Raw genomic sequence first — 21,541 nt, 5'->3', positions numbered from 1 at the left:
GGAGGAAAAAAAGAGAATCTGTTAAGTTCATTGAGTAAGGAGGAGATTAACCTGACCTTGATATGTCCCAATTCCTAAATCAAAACTTTGCCACAAGTCTTTCATAAATGTGATGATACATCATTATCTAATGGAAGTGAGTTTTCATTAACAAGAATGACTTCGTAGGTGACCGTTAGTTTGACTTGTAGGTGAAAGTTGCCATGTGATGTTTGCCACAGGACTCACCATGTAGGCAGGGCTAGGCAGCTTTGTGAGCTGGCGTCACTGAGCTGCAATCAAACTTAGAGGAGCGACGTGCAAGTCACGCACTGAGGGACCAATGGGAAGAGCTTCTGTCCCAGGCTGGCTACAGGAACCACTCACCACAGTGGAGGAGCAGCAGGGGAGACTAGTTGGCTGCAGGATAGCTGACATACAAATGCTAAAGCAAAGGGGTTTTGGTAAAGGCAGGGGAACACTGATAACAAGCAGGGAAAAAAGCTCTTAGAATTTTATGTTTTTGCCTTTCTCTGAAACCTTGGGAATATGGAGAGAGAAAACTGGGGAAGATACACTGGTGTCTTTTCGGGGGCCTGCCCCTGTCTTCCTCATACTTGAGTTAAACTGGTGAGTGGGTTCACACTTGTAAAGAAGCATCCTTCCAGGCTATGACTGCAGGAAGCGCTTGGACTGGACGTGTCTTTCTATGTGATGTGGGACGTTAGTCCCTAGGATCGCTTTCGTGTTCATCACTACAACACCCCAAGTGTTGCACTGAAGATAGATACTAAATATACTGGCAATGCCAGATCTTTTCCTGCCTTACCATAGCACAGTGTAATTTTTATGGCTTCTGCTTTCATTTTGTAGTGTCCCTGTTGGCTTGTGATAGCAAAGTGATAACGTGCTGAGGTGCAGTGTGTGAACTTCTTGACTACAGATCTAGTACATGATTGTCTATGAGTATGCAGTACTGGACATGATGGTCCTCTGTCCTTCCTACATAATTTCACTATTAGCTTAAAGGGATCTGTGATGAGCCTGCTACTCCTGACCGTCTTCCCTGCCTGCGGCATCCCAGTTCGTGTGTGCTTCCTTTGCATGAGCCTGTTCAATTTTTTTTTTTTTTTTTCTCAAAAGACTAAGTTTTCAGCTGGGTCTGTGAGCTGCTGTTACTTACGCTGCAGCTGCCTGAGGACCAGACCTGTCAGCAGTGGCGCTGTAGGACTGCACACTGGGCTTTCCCTGTTCAGCCATCGCTGGTGACTGGGTCAGAGTATGTGGACCAGGAGAATGATTCTGGCTGGGATTTGGGCACAATATGGGGCTGTACTCCTGAAATAGTTCCCATAGAAAGGGGCTTTCCTGTGCCTCTTTCTAGTGTTCAGCCTTGCTGTGATGTCTGCAGTATAAGTACTTTTAGCAATTTATAGTCATGTTTGGAAAGTTATACTATTTGATCTGTGTTTTATGCAGCGTCAGAATGGGAAATCCATTAATCTCACAGAAAATCTGAAGTGTGATTGAGATGAAGCATGTTTTCACTACTGCTGCTTACAGGCTACTTCATTCATGTAGGTGAACAACAGATTTGATGCTAATTTAAAAAGCAAAACGGTAAATAAAGAAGTACTCTTTGATTCATTAAGGGTGACCACACTAAGTATTAGGTATCATGTTGAATACTGCCAATAGGAATATTGCAAGTAAACATTCTGATAGAATTTCTAAATATTTTTCACATTTTTGTTTATTTTGAAAATGTGCTATTCTCCCCGCAGTGTTTACTCTAAAATGTATGTGCAGAGATTGTTGATGCATTCTAAGGAGTTAGAATTTGTGTTTTAAAATGGATTGGCTCCAAAAACAAAGTCTGAAATTTAATAAAGGTAATAATACATCTCTGAAAACTTGGAGGTTTCTGAAAGTGCCTCTGTTGCATAGAGTTGCCTTGCCTGCTTTCTGTCATTCACTTGGGCAGAGCTGTCATCTAATAGGAAGAGCATTTACAATAAATATTATCAAAAAAGAAGAGGTCACCTAACATTTAGCCACATGTAGCCAAGTTGCCTATGAGAGATGAATCTTTCAAAGAATGAGCTGGGTGCTTAAGAGAAGGCCTAAGGGCTGGGGTAGGTGATGAAAATGTCTCTCAAGGAAACCTGTAAAAACAGGGAACACATGTCTGAAATTTGAAACTCTGTTGCAGAATATAGGTAATCCATCTAATGTAGGAGGCAGTTTGTATTTGTTTGCTATGTGGCATAAAGGAGTAAGGTCATTAAAGTAACTGCAGTTATGTAAGCACACAGTACTGAGAAATAGGAAGGGCAGAGCTAATATTTCCCAACGAAAGCCTAAGATAACATCTGTGAAACATCTTTAATTACCTCTTGAACTTCAAGAGCAGAATTAACAACAGTATACCAAGTGATTCTGAAACTTGTAGGTTTCATAATGGTGCCTGAACATGTAAGCCAGTATTACTGTCACTTCTTAAGCTATCATTTGTGAAATCAGACCTGCACGGGTCAATGCTTTCTTGTAGGCTGCCCCTATATTCCAGCTGGCTCTGTGGGGTGGAGGGTTCCCTCATCATTACCTGCTTGCTGGGCCAGGGGGTGATGCTCTGGAATCTTTACCTTTGGCATCTGCTTTGGGTGGAAATTATCCAATTGTACTTTGTACTGTATTGTCATATTCTCCAGTCTTTTGCTAAAGGGTCCCCTTAAAAGTATCTTATCTGTCTTCTGAATAATTAGCTTTGTTTTCAAAAGAAAATTATTAATTGTAAGTGTTTTAAATTCCCACTCAGTTTCAGAATTTGCTTATTGGAGTGTCAGAGCTTGCACTAGATTTTTTCGTTTTGCTTGGTTTTCTGTCAAGTTCCTTTGTTTATTTGCTTTGTTCATTAGTCATCAACATAAAACACTTTTTGTAAAATTACGATTTAAAAGAAAATATTTAAATTCTTTTTAATACTTAAAATCTGTGTAGGGGGAATAAATGAGCATCAAAAATGGCAAGTATCTTTCATGTGGGTTAAGTGAAGGAATGTGAGACACTTCTTGTTCTCATTTAAAAATAAGGAATGTTTGAGGCATACCAGTAATTCTCATTACAAGGATCACTAATACTTGTGTGCTAACCAAACTGAGCACTTCCAACAATTTACTACCTACTACTTGTCATCATGAGGCGCACTTATATGGTTCACTGTAGTACTTGTGGCATTTTTGGCTGGTGCAAATGATCTTGCCTACTCTTGCCTCCCCAGGAAAGGTAATGGTGCAACTTGAAATTGGTTCTGCCAAGCTGTATACCTTCACTCAGCTGCAGTTAGTAGGATTTTTTGACTGTCTGCTGAGCTGCAGGGACCCAGAGGCCAGCAAATGACTGTGCTCTTTGAACACACTGCCTTCCCTCCTTTGCCTCACACCCCCTATTTTTTTAATGGCGAAGACACATTTGCTTAAAGATGTCTTTAGAAATTATATTAGTATAGCCGGCTTAGACCTAGACACACAGTTTTACTTCCCTTGACATTTTAAAATGAAAAGGGAAAAAAAAAAAAAGTGCTTATTTCTTTCTAAGAGCTGAATACCTTGCATATGCTTTGGAGATGATTTCAGTGCTTGCTGTCCAAATACAAGGACTGCCTCTGTGTTTTTTGGAACTTTTCAAGCTGGGCGAAGTGAACTTACATGACTGCATTTTTTAAAGTATATAATTTAAAATAACCTGATTTTGAAAATTAGTCTGCGAGTGTGACTTCCCTAATTTCTCTGTTTTAAAAAGATAATTCCCTGCTGTTAGTGCATTTTAGTTGCATTATGTAATTTTTTTTTTTGAGCAGCAAATAGAACACTGGAAATAAGTGCTGATGTGCTGATTCTGTAAGTATGTAAAATAAGTGTATATTTTTCTGACTGAACTATGATTATACAAATGCTTGAAGTGTGGATGAGTTTCCAGTATGAAGAACTAGAGCTGCATATTTAGTAAATGGCCTCTGCCCCCAGGTCTTTGTCCTGTCAGGCCAAATATTTCCAGCCTTACATTTAGAGGATAAGTTCCACAGACTTCAAAAGTGCCAAAGATTATGGAAGATTGTATTACGATCAAAGCATTATCAGGTTACTTCTTAACAACACAGTTGTACCATTTAAAAAAACAAAAGGCAGTCTTTTCTTTTTTTTTTTTTCCCTGAAAAACAAGCTAGTTGTTTATTTTGTGCCTGGATGTATGGGATTTTTTTACTCTTCTGTTAACAAAAAGAAAGCTGCTGTCATAGCTCTTGTAAAATGTTTTAGAGGGAGATGATCTGCAAGTGCTGGGGTCAGGAGAGGTGGGACAAATGCTTCTCCATCAGTATGAAAAGGGCTGGGAAACCTGAGGATTTACTCTTTTTATCTGCTGCCTTTCTACTATGAGCAGAAGCAATCTACTGGAAAAAGTCTGGTTCCAGGTAAAGAGCTTGCTTTTGGTCCCAGTGCCTAGCAGGCATAAGAGTTGCTGTCTAAACATTGACAGCACATTTGCCTGACTCCTAATACAAAATTAAAGTGATGTTGACAAGTCAAGTGGATAAATGTAAAGAGTTGTCTATTTGTGAGGCTGTTGGGATGAAAGGTTTTCACTTTAAGAGGGAGGAAAAGTCAGTGAATGCCCTGCAAGCCCATAAATAACAATTAATTTTGAGCCAGCATCCACACAGGATTTTCTGGATTTTTGGTAGCATGTTTTGAAGCAGTAGTTTACTTGTTTATCTTAAGTTTTGGTCAGCACGTTGAGCTAGCCAGTCTGAGTTCCAGTAACATCTTCATCAGCATGAGAGCAGGACAGCTAACTGGCAGTGAAATCAGATGAGAAGATGATAGTGGAGAGATCTGAGGAGAGAGATGTATTGCCATCATGAGGGCAGGCTGGGCTCTCCAAACCTGCAGCTGGCTTAGCCTGGAGGAGCTGCAGAAGGGCAGCCAGAGGAAGGGAGCTGATTATCAAGGTGTGCTTCAGTCAGACCTAATAAAGGTGAATACAGCGTGAAGATTGCACAGGGGTATGGAGAGAAACCATATGGATGACATGAAAGACTGAGTGGAAATAGAAGAGATGCCATTCAAATGTATTGAGATTTTTAGTAGGTATTTTCTAAAGGGATTGAGGCAAGGGTAGGGCTGATAAATACTTGATTTTTGAAGCAAAAAATCGCTATTCATATAAGCATACTTCTTTGGAAAGTTTTACTTATGTAGGTGGTGCTGCATGCAAACTGGATGTGCTGGATAATTTTTGTGAGTTAATGTACCACCAGTGGTACTATGACACTTCATGATCCTGGTGTGGAAATAGCTTATTTGCATACCAACTATAGTGTAGCTAATTAATGTATTTAAAAGGAGTATGTAGACATAGTGGCACCCTTCCTCCTTCCCTCCTACCTTAGAAGTACTTCTTAGTTAGAAAATTAAGTTTCAGTAGTAAATGTTGCAAAGGTGAACTCCTTCACATATCAGTGACTTGGACTTAAAGTGGAGATGGTAATAAAAATTAATTTAAGCAGCTTCTCCTTATTTTCCTGCCCCCAGCTGTGATGGTTAAGTACAGTGTGGTTGCTTGAGATAATGTGTGATGGCATGGAAGCACCTTGTTTTGTATGTAGAGATTATAAAGTCATATTATGGTGTGTAACAGCTCAGCTATAAATAAGGCCCAAGAATAGTGCAATGTGGTCAGCTAAAGTTCCCTGATCTGTATTTCACATGTGGTACTCTGTTAGCCCGCTCTATTTTTTTCCATTCTGTTTCTTGAGAATCTCTTCCAAAACACTTTACTGACCCTTATTTTATTTATTGCAAAATTCCATATTTCTGTTTTAATTTGTTTTCCTGCAGGCAGTATCATAAAATCTTAATCAAGTGAAAATGGCCTTTAGCAATCTGACATCAAAGGCTGTACTACTGTACGATGAATGGATGAAAGATGCCGGTGAGTCATTTAAATGTAAAACTTATTACCTTTCAATGACTTTGAATAACAATGTGTAGCTATTCTCGGTGTACTGTTTATCAAGTTCAAGTAGCTTTGTCTTCCTGTAAAAGTTTCTAAGACCTGCCAGGTTACCTACTGATATTTTTAACTATAAAGAACAGACTAGTTTCTGTATTTAAAAAAAACAAAACAAAACAAAACCAAACAAACAAACAAACAAAAACAAACAAACAAAAAATGAAAAAAAACAAACAAACAAAACAAAACAACACAAACAGTAAATCTCAGCCAGTTTCTGTTTCACTCAGACTAAAAGTGTGGACAGTAGTTCTTGTGTAAGGGTTCTCTAGTTGCCTGAATATGTAATTGCTGAATGTAAAACTTTAACTCTTTCTCCTTACTGAACAATGGTATCATTAGTTAATTGAGCTAAGTGCATGGTGGTATTGATTTTGCCTTTGCTAAGTGAAAGAAATGAAAACCCTGTTAAGTTATGGTACATCGAAATTAATCCTCAGAGCGATTAACTCTGTCACAGTTTTGTTTTGAAAAGAATGTCAGTCTTTTGTTGCAGTTGGTATGAAGATACTAAACACAGTTTGCTTTAACATTGTTTTTGTGCTTACCAAAAAATGACAGATCTCAGGTCTGGGGTTAAGACTCATCGGTCACAGTAGTGTTTCCTGAGTGTTCCCCACTGTGCTAGGCACCTAGTGACAGGGATTAACTGATTCCTGAGGAAAACATTAGAAAAAGTTAGTTTGATAAAATTACTAATTTATCTTTTCCAATATAGCTAAGAACCGTTTCTTTTATTTTGTAGAACCACAGCATGCAAATGAAAAGGGAGTTTCAGTATGACTTGTGGGATAAATAGGATTGGGATGAAACATTTCTGTTGTCCTGTTTGTGACTTCAGAATTTGAACTCCTTGTCTCCCTGCCAAATTGTGTTTGCCATCTTGTAGCGTACGGTTAGTGGCAGGGCATGGTTTCATCGGGATCAAGCTGGGAAGATCAGTGGGAGAGTTTCAGTAGCACGAATGCAAGGGGTTGATGCAGAAAAAAAAGTCAGCTATGAAGAGATGGTGATTCTCTTCTGGTGCAACACATACAGATGCCTAGTGCTGCCATTCACAATCCTTGCTGGTTTGTGGATGGGAGCACTAGGCACATTACAACCTGTGACGTCATTATAATGTGCTTTCCTCAGTCTGTTTGAGAGTTTCCAGTTGCTGTAAACAACATAGAGTCTCATGGGTGAGAGGTTGCTTGAATGCTGTGGGCTAAAAATCACTGACTTGACACTTGGCCATGAATTAAAGACTTAAGAAAAAAATGCAGTGGTATAATTTTGCTCCCAAAATACAGCAGCAGACTCTGAAAGCAGTAGTTTCCTGAGTCACTAGTGAAGTTTGGGGTCATTCAGAAATAAATCAAAAGTCAGCTTATATTTTTTTTTTTTTTTAAATATTATGTTCGTGTCATTTCTGCTTGTGGATAGATGTTTTTGGTGAGCTCTGGGACTTTATGAACCATAGAAGGGTGCAGTGGAATCCTGGTGAAGCTCAGCTTGCCAGCATCAGCTGTGGGGAGAGGCACAGGACAAGGACTCTCTGAGATACTTCTGTCTGGGATAACTGAAGAGGAACTCGCAACACTTTCAATATTTGGAATTTTTTAATATGAAATTGTGTCCTTTATGGTGCTGTGAAAGTGTTGATGTGTCTACACTGGGTAGGCACAAGGTTCAAGTTCTAAGCTATGAATACCAACTGATGGGACAGAAAGCCTTCTGTCTTTAAAATCCCTGTATTTACTATGTCAAAAGTCATACTGCTTATAAAGCTCAAGGATCTTGAAAAGTGGAGCTACTTGCTGTCCCTGACTCAAACTTGTGAAGATAGGTTTCTGCCTTTCCAGAAGAATGAAGTCTCAGGTGGAAATGCAGCCTTAGTGATCTGCTTGTGCATTGTCCTCCTGTGATGCCCTTTGAGCCTCGTTCATGTGTGAAAATGCAGACTTTTCATGCAGGACAGCTCTAGATAGATAGCTGCATTACTCATGAGTCTGTATCTGCTCTTCATTACATGTGAAGAATTGATGTGGAAGAAGCGTCACATCCTACAGGTACTTGTAGGTTAACAATCCTACTTATTATCCAGTCGATATGGATTTGAGGTGAATGGACTCTGAAACATGGTCAATGACAGCAAAACTTAAACCATTAGGAACTAAATTCCTCTCTGTAGCTATTGTAGGGTTTAAGTATTGGCAAGATGTGATTTTTTTTTTTTTTTTTTAATTCCCCCCCTCTAGATCCAAGACTGGAAGGCTGGCCTCTCATGTCGTCACCTTTTCCAACAACCTTTATCATTGGAACCTACATTTATTTTGCCACTTCCTTGGGACCCAAACTCATGGAAAATAAAAAACCTTTTGAACTCAGGCAGATAATGGTATTATACAATTTTAGTATGGTAGCCCTCTCCTTATATATGACTTATGAAGTAAGTACTACTTTTATTTGTGATGTGTTTATATTTCTGTGTCTAACTACTAACTTTTAATAAATTTATTAATATAATTCCCATTCTGCAATTATATTCCTCCAAGTAGTATGCTAAACTAACTGAATTGATACTTGAAATAAAGGGAATAAGTCATTCTTAGAAAGACTGCAGATTATTTTGTGTCATTATGGAGAACTTAAATACTTCATGAGGATTTGTAATTTTTAATTTCCCTAGGCTGTAGCAGGTAAAGCAAACTATTTTTTTCAATCTGTTTTAATTGTTTTTACCCTACTAGATTATAGTCAACACTGATGCTTCAAACACTGTATAGAGTATATTTACTATGGAATAGTCTTCAGTTAGATCTACCTTTTTAAATGACAGAAGTTAACAAAATTTGATTTGGGGATCTGCATTGTTTAAATATTAAAAAAACAACCAACAACATCAAAACAACACCCAAGTGCAAAAACCAAACCATGAAAATCTTTAGCATTGATTCCCACCACCCCAACCACAGAACAGCAAACCTCAGAAGGAACGTGGAGCTGTTGCTTTGGTTCATAGCTTAAGCAAATGTTAGACTTAAGACTGGAAAGCCTGGCAAGTTTTATAGCATTATGGTTTGGATGACCTAAAAATCCTTAACCATGAATGGTGTAGACTATGTAGAAGCTTTCATTTAGAACCCTAAACTTTAACATAGCTAATGTCTGAGGGTTTTTATTTTGGTTTTGTTGGTTGGTTTGTTGTTGGTTTGGGGCTTTTTTTGGGGGGGGGTGTGGTTTTTTTGGGTTTTGTTTGTTTTTCTGGGTGTTGGTGTTTTTAATGGTTGGTTTGGTGTGGAGTTTTTATTTTTTTTCTAAAGTGTAGCTATATAACAGTAGTATTGTGTGTATGATAGGCTTATACATTTGCTTGGTGGAGCATCACTATGCTAGTACTGACTTTTTTGTTAAGTCTGCTTAAGAGGCTATTTCAGATTTGGCAAACTGGTAATGAAAAGTTGAGCCGTACTGATAGCTTGATTTGCATAAATTTTATTATGACTTACAGTGAACTGCTTAACATTTCTTTTCACAGCACTCTGTAGGTAGTGCAGCAGCAGCTACTTTGTCATGACTGTTGTGTGGAAAGCAGTGGGCAAGATGTACATGCTTGCTATCTAGACTTTGTTTTGAAAATTTGTCAAACATCCTGTTGTGATTTGATGCCAGGTTTGTTTTTCAGTTGTAACCCTTAGGAACAAAAAAAAAAAAAAAAAAAAAAAAATTCTGTTAGTGTCTGACATTTAGTTGATCTGTTGTCAAGACTTCCATGTTATAGTTTCATGAAAGAATGCATGGATGTAGTGTAACAGATTAAATTTCTGCTATTGTCTTATGCTCAGCAAAAGGCTGATTCTTTCCCTCTTTGGAACCAAGCCATTTGGTGAGTGCTGTCTTGGTGATATTTCAAATTTTATTTTATTTAAGAAACTGATTGTTTTAGGAAGTTAAACAGACTAAAATCCTCCATCTGTTAAGAGAGCTAAATCTCCTATTGTGAATAAGTGGATGATGATGACGATGATCAATGGATGAGAAGCACTTTATAAACAGATATAAGATACAGTAGTCCTAGTTGCTGGCAGTGGAATGAACCAAGTGTGATGTTAACAATGTTGCTCTTGTCCTAACTTTATTATATTCCTAGAGAAAAGATTAAATTGTATTTGTTACATACAATCCTTTGGTCATACATGTTTTATGGACTGTAAAACTCTAGTTTCTTGTTACTTCTATCAGTGAAAGACTAATTGATCATGTAATACAGCTCAGCAAAATTTTAGAAACTGTGATATTAAAAATATAGTGCATATTGATTCATTCTTTGTCTTTAACAAACTGTTTTTCTGTTATGCTGTATTAAGATGCTGTGCTGTTTTCTCCTCAGTATTAAGATGGTTGGCTGTGATAGCAATTTTAAAAAAAGTTTGTTTCGTTTATGTGGTCCAATTTACACATTAAATTGCCTTTTTAACATAGGAGAAATAGCTGCAAAAAAACCTTTCAAAACCTTTTTGGTTACTAATGCTGAAATAATGGGTAGGAAGAAAGTTTTTGTCTAAAAGTGTGGAATTAGAAATTAATTTGTCTGCTACAGCAACAACAGATTTTACGGTTCTTAGCCCACACAGAAGTAGATGATTGACAAGGTTGCTGATTCAATAAGTTTTTAATATTGTTTTCTCCTCCTGCTTACTGATTGCAAAAGCAATCTGAAATTAACAAATTTTTCAAATGACATAAAGTAAATCTTGGCCTTTTCCATTTTGTTTCCTTCAGTTTCTTATGTCTGGTTGGGCCACAGAATACTCATTCCGGTGTGATATCGTTGACTACTCAAGGTCACCTACAGCTCTAAGAGTAAGTTGCCAAACACAAAGTTGAATTGTTATGCTACACTGGCTTTATTTTTAGAAATGCTTTTTGAACACCCAAATACACTGTTGTAGTGTGCAATGCACTAAACAGAAATGCCCTCTTGCATAATGTAGACCATGTGAGTTAACTGGAGGGGCTGATTGTTTCGGGAGAAAGAAAGAGCCAGCGTATTTGTTGGCTTTTTCTTCCTGGTTTTAGAATTCCTTCAGGATTAAAGTATTCTGTGTTTTTAAAGAAATACAAAACAAACTTTACTTTTAAATATTTTTGCTGACTTTTGATGCCGCTTTCTCATCCCAATACTTCCCTTTTTATAGCTGCTTATTTTTCCTGCAGCTGCTCAGTTTTATGGATTACTATGACTGACAATTTCTGGTTTTTACTCTTGCAGATGGTACGAGTTTGTTGGATTTTCTACTTTTCCAAGTTCATTGAATTATTAGACACTGTAAGTATTTGTAGCCTAATAAAAGAAGTAGTGATATTTCTTTTTTTCATTGAAAAAATGGTGCTATGAGAGCTGGGGGCATAAATGGCTTTTTTATCCCTCCAGTTTTCAATTACGGGAATACCATCAATGTGTTTACTCTTATTATCTATTCTCATCTGCTGTGCCATTGCACTGTCATTCCTTCATTACCAGGAAAAATGTTAATGAGGGAACACACCTTTAAACATTTAGGAAGCCCTCATAACTTGTCTGTTTAACAGCTGGCTATACAAACCTGTTGTGCTATAGCGATGGTTGTCTCAATACTGAAGATAAAAAATAGCGTTGATCATGCTTGATTTTTTTTCCATGTCATATTCAGATTTTATCTTCCACATTGTGCATTTGCCTCAGCAACTCTGAATACAACATAAGTTTCCATGCCTACCTGTTCTGCTTTGGCAGTCATGACTATAGATGAGTTTGGTATTGGGCTGGCACTCTGACCTGCTTCAAAGAGAGTCTGAGCAGCAATGCGCTGAAGCAGAATGCAGACCTTGATCACTGCCAGCAGCTATCTGCCTTCCCCTCTTCTCAAAACTGACACCTAGTAGGGTTGTTTAGCTATTTTCAAACCAGTTCCTGAGTGCTGGAATCAGCTGCAATGTCTTTGTACACTGCTGTGTGGGTCACAATAGTGGTGATTGAGGAGCTGACTCATGAGCAGTTTGGACGTTCTACATACACCCTTCGAGCAAAGTTATCCGTCTGACTTTCATCTGCAAATACTCATGATTCAACACTGCAAGATCTTACTGACTGAGCCAAGCAGAAGGGTAATGGAATGGCCAGGAATGCTAAAACTTGAAAAGCCTGACAAGTTTAGTTCTCTATTTGCTGTAGTATACCCACTGGTTAGACTGCTTCTCTTTAACTAGCCCTGGGCCTGAAATTTTTTTTTTTTTTTTAAAAAAAAAAAATTCTCTTTGAATCCACCCAATCAAGTACCTGCTTCTCAGCAGCTTTTTGGTTTTATTGCAGAAGTAGTTTTTTGGCTATATTTAAGTCACCCGTTTTCAAATGTTTTCCCTGGCAAACCAGACTTCTCTTATTCAATTCATTTGCTTGCTGTCTGATACTGCTTTTGCATGACCTGACTTCTCCTTACACACTTTTCTTTGTTCTGTTTTCCCATAACACTTCCCTTAATGTCTGTCCTTTAAAATGTGGCCCATCAATATTAATACATCCATATATCCTCTCCAGTTTTGCCTTTTTGCCATGGGTAGCGAAGTCAGTGTTCATAATAAAGTGCTAATTCTCTAACTTAGTATATTTCTGCTGTCTCTATCTATTGCCAGCCCTTTGGCTAATTTTCTTGAATGGTCTTGTATTAGTAGTTCAGTGTACTTAAAAACTGATGCTTCTAGTTACTTCTCAGTCCAAGCAAGTCCATCTTACACTGTCTGTGGCACACATAGGTGTTGGCTCAACTGTGGACATTTGCTTTCAAATTTTAAAAAAAAAAAAAAGGCAAAAAAAAATGTTCCGAAGTTTGTTTTTGAAAAGTAGTCTGCAAATCCAGAGCCTCAGTTTCCCTTCCTATTCCAAGACTGCAACTGTGAAGAAATTTTAAATGTACAGTAGTGAGCAACCAGTACTGATGCATCCAGTTTTCTGTAAGTGTGTTTAGCTTGATTATCTCCTGTAACACTGTGTTCATTAAAAATCTGTTTCAGATATTTTTTGTGCTACGTAAGAAAAGCAACCAAATTACATTCCTGCATGTCTTTCATCATTCCATCGTGCCATGGACCTGGTGGTTTGGAGTCAAATTTGCTGCAGGTAGTGGAAAGAGAGTTTAAGTTTTATGTGTCTTCTGGTAGTAAAAGTGAACTACGGTAGGCAAAGATGAAAAACATCATTGCAGACATCAATGCTTTAAATTTCATTTCACAAATTTCATGGAATGTCTGAGATCACCATAATTATTATAATGGGAGGGGAATAATTTTTCCTTTCTGTCAGCATTTTGTGCAGTGTTGATTTCTCATAGAGGGGGGGAAAAGGTGCGGAGGAGAGAGATGTCTAAAATCAAAGGGCATTGTTACTTGAAAAAGAGATGTGACTACAGAAGTGTTAAGGGAGGTGTATGAGGCAAATAATTCTGTTGAAACTACTTCAAAACCTTTTGTCCTGAAGTTTAAGAACTGAGTTGGAGAAGACTGTTCTCTTTTTTGTCTGTTTAAGAAATTATTCAGGCTTTGTTACAGTTATTTTTACTGGCTTCAAGTAACATAATTTGGATTTCTTTACGTCAAATACTTTGGCTTTCACAAAACTACATAAATGTTTTTTGGACCTAATTTATTACATAAACTCATCTGAATTTTAGTGAATTTGAAGTCTTCATCCACTTCTAGCTTACCTTCACTTTCTCCTCTCCTGCTTCGTGCATCTACGCGTGTATCTTCCTATGCTGTATTATTACCACTAATAAATACAGCTTGCCATGGGAATAGCCTGATAAGCACAGAGTGGAGAAATAGACTCATTTACTAGTCCATCTCTAGGAAGGTGTGGGTTTTTTTAGGAGTTTCTGCCGAGAAACAGGGGGGTTTGTATATATTTCTTCACTCATCCATGTTCACTGGCATGTTTTTCCTCCAGAAAATCAGTGACAAATTGATGAGGAGAACCCTTGCTTATTAAATCTGATCTGCTAGTGCCTGTTTTATGAATGTGAAAATAAGACGTGGAAGCAGTCCAGAAAATCTATAGATGGGGTCTTGTTTGAACAAGTCCAGTGTGCAGATTTTTCTAGTGTATAAAATGATATTCCTGTTGTATTTGTTAAGTTTTTATTATTAGTGGCTTGATCATGTCTTTCTCAAATGTTTTTGAGTAACTGGTATTTTAAGTTAAATGAAGAAATTGTGAATTGTTTTCTCAGCATACTGTTCAGTGTATTTATAGCTTTGGGGGGAAAAAAAAACAAAAACAAAAACACCAAAAAACACCACTAAAACCCAATAAGTATCAGTCCCTCTTCTTCAACCTTGAAAAGTTTCCATTTATAGGTGTTTCTGCTTTTTATCTGGACATCAAATCGCTGTACAAGGTACATGCTTCTGATTTTGCATCAGATTCAAATTTCCCATCCTATAATTTGACAAGCAGTTTCAGCAGAGTGTGCAGGAGCTGTTTTCTCCTCTGCTAAAAATAGTTCCTTCTATTCATGCAGAGCTGTGTTTATTTCTGCAACTCTGTTGCTTATCTTCGTACTAATCTTTCCAAATATTGTTCTGTTTGATAACTTGAATTTTTTTCCAAGAACTTCACTCCTGCTGGTAATTACTTTGTATTCAGTTCATCACTGTTTGTCCTTCTTAGTGGCATTGGTCAAATTTTCACCCTGTTTGTAGAAATAGAACAGGTTTGAAAGTCGATGCCAATTCTCTGATCTGATATAAACAGGGAAATGTAAAATTTTTCTTATGTATGGTGTTGCTTTTCGGACAATGCTTTTACACTGTTGATTAGGTTGGTTTTTTTTCTCCACTTTATTTTTTTGTCTGATTTTTCAGTGTGCAAGCCAAAAAAAAGCATGTATGTTTGAACTGCAAGAACACTAAAATATTTTTAAAAATAAAAATAGCTAAGTTTCAAAGAAAGCTTGCAATCACAGCTTAAAAAGTTACAATGTATCAAGCTGGAAGAATAGTGTGGGGCACTAAAATCAAAAAATGTTTTGATTTTAACTTATTGTAGAAGCATAGCATGCATCCTTTGGAATGGACCTTAAAGAGCACCTAGTTCTAAATCCTTTGCCGTGGGCAGAGACACCTTCCGCTAGATCAGGTTGCTCAAAGCCCCATCCAACCTGGTCTTGAACACCTCCAGTGAAGGCATAGCCACAGCTTCCCTGGGCAACCTCTTCCAGTGTGTCACCACCCTCATCATGGAAAACTTCCTCCTTACATCTAATCTTAATCTGCCCTTTTCCAATTAATACAAGCCTTTGTAAAAAGTCCTTTCTTCAGCTTTCTTGTAGGCCTCCTTCAGTTACTGGAAAGCCACAGTAAGGTCTCCCCAGAGCCTTCTCTTCTCCAGCCTGAACAACCCCAGCTGTCTCAGCCTGTCCTCATAGGTGTTTCAGCTCTCTGATCATCTTGGTGGCCTTCCTCTGAACCTATTTGAACAGGTCGATGTCCTTCTTGTGCTGGGGACTCCAAATCTGAATGTGGGACTCCAGCTAGGGTCTCATGAAGGTGGAGAAGAGAGGGAGAATCACCTCCCTTGGTCTGCTGGCCATGCTCTTGATGCAGCACAGGATGCAGCTTGGTCATCTGGGCTGTAAGAACACATTGCCAGCTCATGTCCAGTGTTTCATCCACCAGTATCCCCAAGTCTTTCTCCTCAGGTCTGCTCTCAATGCATACTCTGGCAAGCCTGTGTTTGTACTTTGGATTGCCCCAATACAAGTGCAAGACCTTGCGTTTGGCCTTGTTAGACTTCATGGAGTTTGCACTGGCCCATCTCTCAACCTGTCAAGGTCCCTCTGGATGGTATCCCTTCCTTCCAGCGTGTTGGCTACACCACACAGCTTGATGTCATCTGCAAAAATGCTGATGGTGCACTCAAACCCATTGTCTCTGTCCATGACAAAGATGTTAAACAGCACTGGTCCCAGTACCAGTCCTTGAAGAACACCACTCATTACTGGTCTCCACTCAGATATTTAGCTGTTGACCGCAATTCTTTCAGTGCAGCCGTCCAGCCCATTTTTTATCCACTAAGTGGTCCATCCATCTAATGCATATCATTCCGATTTAGAATCCAGGATTTAGAATCTTCCTTGTTGCTCTAAGGATTTAGAGTTCCACCATTTCATGGTCAGTGCAGCCAAGGCTACCCTTGAGCTTCATGCTGGCCACTAGCTCCTCCTTATTGGTGAGAACAAGGTACAGCATAGCACCTTTTCTCAGTTGCTATCACACTTGGAAAAGAAAGTTGTCACTAATGCATTCCAGGAACCTCCTGGATTGCTGGTGTTCTACTGTGCTGTCCATCCAACAGCTATCAGTGTGGTTTAAGTCCCCCATGAGTACCAGAGTTTGTGAAAATGAAGCTGCTCCTATCTGTCTCTAGAGGGCTTCATCTGCTTGGTCTACGTGGTCAGGTCATCTGTAGCAAACCCCCACTATGATTTCACCTTCCCCGTCTTCCCTTTAAGCCTGACCTGTAAGCTCTCAGTCAGCTCCTCCTCCATTCCCAGGCCAAACTCCATGGACTCCAGCTTACTATCAGTGCAGAGGGTGACATCTCCTCCTCTTCCCCCTTCCCTGTCTTTCTTAAAAAGTTTGTATCCTTTGATTCCCATGCTGCAATCATAAGAGCCATCCCACCACATCTCAGTGATGCCAACAATATCATAGCCTGGTAGGTGTACACACATCTGTGACTTCTTGTTTGTTCCCCATGCCCCAGGCAGTTGCACAGAGGCATTTAAGCTGGGCCCCCAAGGAAGCTGACTTACTGGCTGGAATTCCATTATCTTGTCCTTCAGGCTCAGAGTGTCTGTTCCTAACACTGGCCTTAAAGTGAGATGGATTGAGGGTCTCCTGCCCTGGTGTAATGGTTTGAAAGCAAACCAGTGAGAGACTCCAAGTCAGAAATACAATTTAATAGGGGGGGAAAAAAAAAAAAAAAAAAAGAAATGCAATAGTACAGAAAGAATGACTGACAGAGTCAGAATACAACGTGACACTCTGTTAGTTAGGATGGTGATAGCAGTCCAGATGAAGTAGTCTTGTTGAAGTGATCCCATAGAAAGGTCTGGTAGCTCATGTCCTCTGGAAATCATAGAATTCTTTAGGCTGGAAGAGACCTTTAAGATCATCAAGTCCAACCATTAAGCCAACACTACTAAGTCCTCTGCTAAAACAGAATCAGAATCTGTCAGGTTTGGAAGGAACCACAAGGATCATGCAGGTCCAACCCCTCTGCCATGAGCAGGGACACCTCCCACTAGATCAGGCTGCCCAGAGCCTCATCCAGCCTGGCCTTAAAGACCCCCAGGGATGGGGCCTCAACCACGTCCCTAGGCAACCCATTCCAGGGTCTCACCACTCTCATGGGGAAGAACTTCTTCCTCACATCCAGCCTGAATCTGCCCACTTCCAGCTTTGCCCCATTCCCCCTAGTCCTCTCGTTACCTGATAGCCTAAAAAGTCCCTCCCCGGCTTTCTTGTAGGCCCCTCTAAGATACTGGAAGGCCACAAGAAGGTCACCTCAGAGCCTTCTCTTCTCCAGACTGAACAGCCCCAACTCTCTCAGTCTGTCCTCATAGGAGAGCTGCTCCAGCCCTCAAATCCAGTGGGTAAAGGCCCCTTGTGCTGTCCCGAACCCCAGCAGCACTTGGCTCCTCCCCCTGGCTGGAGCATCTCACAATGGGCTGATGTCATTCTAAGAGTCATGCAGTGAGTCCTTGCTTTCCCATTAAATGGAGATAGCTCCCAAGGGAGTTCTCTATGAGTCATGGGGCGAGGCATGGATGGGCCCATTAACAGGGTGGAATCCTCCTGATGGATGTGAAGGTGTTAACATCTCCCCTGATCTCTTTCCTTTTCTGTTGTAGCCTGGGGTGTGAGGTCTGTCCTGGGCAGCTGCTACCAATTATTTGTTAGCAGCCCATGAGCAATGACATACAGGGTATAGAATACACAGTTTTTGTTTGTACCCACATAGTGATAAACTGATCCCAGGCCCTGTAACTATGACACTTGGCAACTCTGGTTTAAAGCCCTCTTTACTAAATTGGCAAGCCTGTGGCCTAAGATGCTTTTCCCATTTTCTGAAAGATGGACTCCATCAGCCTCCAGGAGACCAAGTTCCTAAAGTGAGTCCTGTGGACCAAGTAGCTAAATCCCTGGCTGTGGCACCACTCTTGTAACCATTTATGGATTTTCCTAATTCAATGGGCCCTTTCAAGACCCTTATCTCTGATTGGGAGCATTGATGAGAAGACCACCTGTGCCCCATAGTCATTCACTGCAGTCCTTCACTTCATCTGTAGTGCCTCTTGATGCTCCAGGTTGCTCTGGGCTGTATCACTGATGCCCACATGAAACAGCAGTGGATAGTGGTTGGTGGAACATACAGGGTTTAGTAGTCTCTTAGTGATATCCTGATAGGAGACCTTACTAAGCAGCAGACTTTTCTGGATAGGTGGATCAGGTTGGCAAATCCGTGCCTCTGTACCTCTCAGAAGAGTCACCAACTGCTGTCACCCATCACTTTTCCTTGATTGCAGTAGCTGTTATACAGGGACCCAATCTGGCTGCCTTACTTGGCTCTGAGATGTTACCTGCTATGACCTTTTTTTCCTCTTCAGTCTGCACAGTGATAATCTTAATGGAAACTTGGCTTTTTTTCCTTACTAAATATCTGCTTTTATGCAATCTTCTTTTCCTCTTGAGGCTCAGTATTTCCATGTTTGTATTTCTCCTAAAAGTACTTTGCTGCTTCTTGGATCATTTTTATCTGTAATTTCTTGTGTTCATTGAAATAAAAACACTTTTAAGCAGGATCACCCATGTCCACAGCTGACCCAATGGAAAAGGAAGTGCTTCCTTACTTGTTTTGTGAATTGTTCATATCTTGTCAGTTTCAGCCATGAGTATGCCCCAGAGGGGCCTACTTGGCCTTAGGTTTCCTTTTCACCCTAAGTATGCTTTGAGATGAGGGTCTCAACAGAGCCATTGTTCACTTAGTTTCAGAAAGTAAGTTTTTGGAATCTGTGCGATTCTTTCCCTGGGAATTAAGAAATCTCTATAAGGGAGAGAATTACTTCTTATCCTCCAGAACTTTGCAAAGTTCATTGTAATGTCTAGAAAAGAGGTGTATACCAGGAGAAACAGTTTCTACTAAATTCTGTGTGTCTCAATCACATACAAGTTTTAATGAAACAAACAAACAAAACCCCAACACCCAAGAAAAACCCAAAGAAAAAACAATCCCACTAAAAGCTTTTACAGATAATTAGATCAGTTAGATTTTATTGCTCTTTTGGAAATGTTTAGGAAACCCTTTCCTGAGAAAGGAAATTAATACGATCCAACGGAATTGGTGTCAACCCGATCCAGGTTAAATACCTTGAGGGTTAATCAGAGTCTGTAGGTTTGTTGGTATGTAGATTGTTGGGTGGGTTTTTTTTTGTTTGTTTGGTTGGTTTTTTTTTTGTTGGTTGGTTGTGGTTTATTTTCTCCCTACCCCAACTCAGAACTAACTAGTAGGATGTGAGGTGGCTATTTAAATACCTGATCAATAAAATGTTTTGTTTTTCTACAGGTGGTTTAGGAACATTTCATGCTATGCTGAACTCTATTGTCCATGTTGTCATGTACACTTATTACGGAATCTGTTCTTTGGGACCAGCCTATTATAAATATTTGTGGTGGAAAAAATACATGACAGCTATACAACTTGTGAGTAACTTCGTTTGACATAAATACCTCTCAGAAAGCTGATTGTGGCTAACACAGAGTTGATGCAGCACACTTGTACTTTTAGTGAGATTCATGTGTGCAGTTTGCAGTTTGTCGATGGTTTGCTCACATTCTAATTGAGTAAAACAAAAGCTGTGAGCTCCCTGCAGTTTATACTTAAATCTGCTGACTTCAGTGTTCACTATGATCCCAGATTTACAAACATGAGGTATTTAGTTATGCAGTACTTGGTAAATATATTTACAAAACTAATTGCCTGTATATAAGTAACTAGAATGTAAGTTTACACCAAGGAAACATAGTTAATATGCAGAATATACATGTGACTAATAGTGAGGAAGGGGGAAAAATATTTTCTTTGTTTAGAGGATTTACCTCCTTCAAACTCAGAGCATTAAGAAACACTTTTGGGGTAATTACATTAAGTATTTTATAAGTATTAGATCACTTTTGAAAGGATGTATTTCATGCCTGGTTTTTTTAATAGCCCAATTTTAAAAATTCACATTCTGGCTAAACAATTAGTTTGGCCTAAGCAAGGATGCTGATGGAGGAGGGAAAGGAGATATGGCTATTTGCTTGCACCAGGTCTAATGTTAAATAGTTCATTTAAGCATGTGTAACTGTGAGCAATTTAGCTTGAATATTTATAAGTGAAAGTCTTTTTCTCTTGGAGGCATTTCCAGTGGATTATTAACTTTGAGTTAATGTGGAATTCATTTTTTTTTTTTTTTTTTTTTTTTTTTTTTAAATCCTCAGTTAAATTTGTTTTAGGGACCTGTGGACCTTTGTATCACAGGTTAGTGGGGAAGGTGAGAATTCATGTTCACTAATCTTATAATGGTTGCCTTTTGGGTTTTTTTTTAAAAGCTATTTTTTTCTAAAGGAGCCCCATATTTGTCACTGGTCAAACGCTATCTGCCTCCTTTTTTTATTCTCTGAACTGCCCAAAAGAGAGTCCTATTCTCCTAGTATGGTCCCAGAACTTCTCTCTCTTTACTCTGCAAAAGTGTTTTTCAGTGGAGTAATGTTCTGGCAAAGGGACTTCACAGGTGCATCTCTGTCACTTTAAAACGCTCACCACACTTTCTGGTTTTTCTGCATGCAAGTCATGCTAACTTCTCTTAAACGTCTGTACTGTTTGCCATTATTTAAAGTATTTCTTCACCTTTTTTCTCCAGGTCCAGTTTATTATAATTACAGTCCATATAGAACAAATCTACATGATGGATGATTGTCAATACCAGTATCCAGTCTTTATGTTTATTATTTGGCTATATGGCTTTATATTTTTAGCCTTGTTTCTCCACTTCTGGTACAACGCTTACATAAAAGGACAAAGGCTACCAAAGATGGCAAAAAATGGAACCAGCAAAGACGATTGAAATAACCTATTGTCTCTAAAACCAAAAAAGTTGTGTATGTCAAAGTGGAAAACTGCACTACAACTTGACAATCAAGAAATTTAGGTGCATGTACTACATGGTGTATATTTTGTATGTTTTCTTCCAAAACAGAATTTCTATTTTTACTGTTAAGTTATTTGGGATTCAGAATTTGAGGGCTGGAGGGTGTATTGTGGATCTCAGATTGAAGAGAAAAAAAAAAACAAACCAAAACAAAACACTAAGAAGAAAGGGCATTTTTTCATCAATTGATTCATGTTTATCCTGTAAGAAAGCAGTGG

At 39.0% G+C, this 21,541-nt stretch overlaps 1 protein-coding gene across 1 annotated transcript; it reads left to right on the top strand.

The window, feature by feature from the left end:
- Nucleotides 1–5,739: 5,739 nt before the first annotated feature.
- On the top strand, nucleotides 5,740–21,239 carry ELOVL7 (ELOVL fatty acid elongase 7). The gene is made up of 7 exons (XM_008944391.1): nucleotides 5,740–5,970; nucleotides 8,292–8,482; nucleotides 10,816–10,896; nucleotides 11,306–11,362; nucleotides 13,084–13,189; nucleotides 19,697–19,833; nucleotides 21,036–21,239. Exons 1-7 carry the CDS (start codon nucleotides 5,907–5,909, stop codon nucleotides 21,237–21,239), a joined length of 840 nt encoding a protein of 279 aa, XP_008942639.1. The 5' UTR covers nucleotides 5,740–5,906.
- The last annotated feature ends 302 nt before the right edge of the window (nucleotides 21,240–21,541 follow it).

The sequence above is a fragment of the Merops nubicus genome, unplaced genomic scaffold, assembly GCF_000691845.1.
Source record: "Merops nubicus isolate BGI_N331 unplaced genomic scaffold, ASM69184v1 scaffold14307, whole genome shotgun sequence".
Lineage (NCBI taxonomy): Eukaryota > Metazoa > Chordata > Aves > Coraciiformes > Meropidae > Merops > Merops nubicus.
The sequence above is the reverse complement of the archived record's forward strand: the minus strand, read 5'-3'. Positions and strand labels throughout refer to the sequence as shown.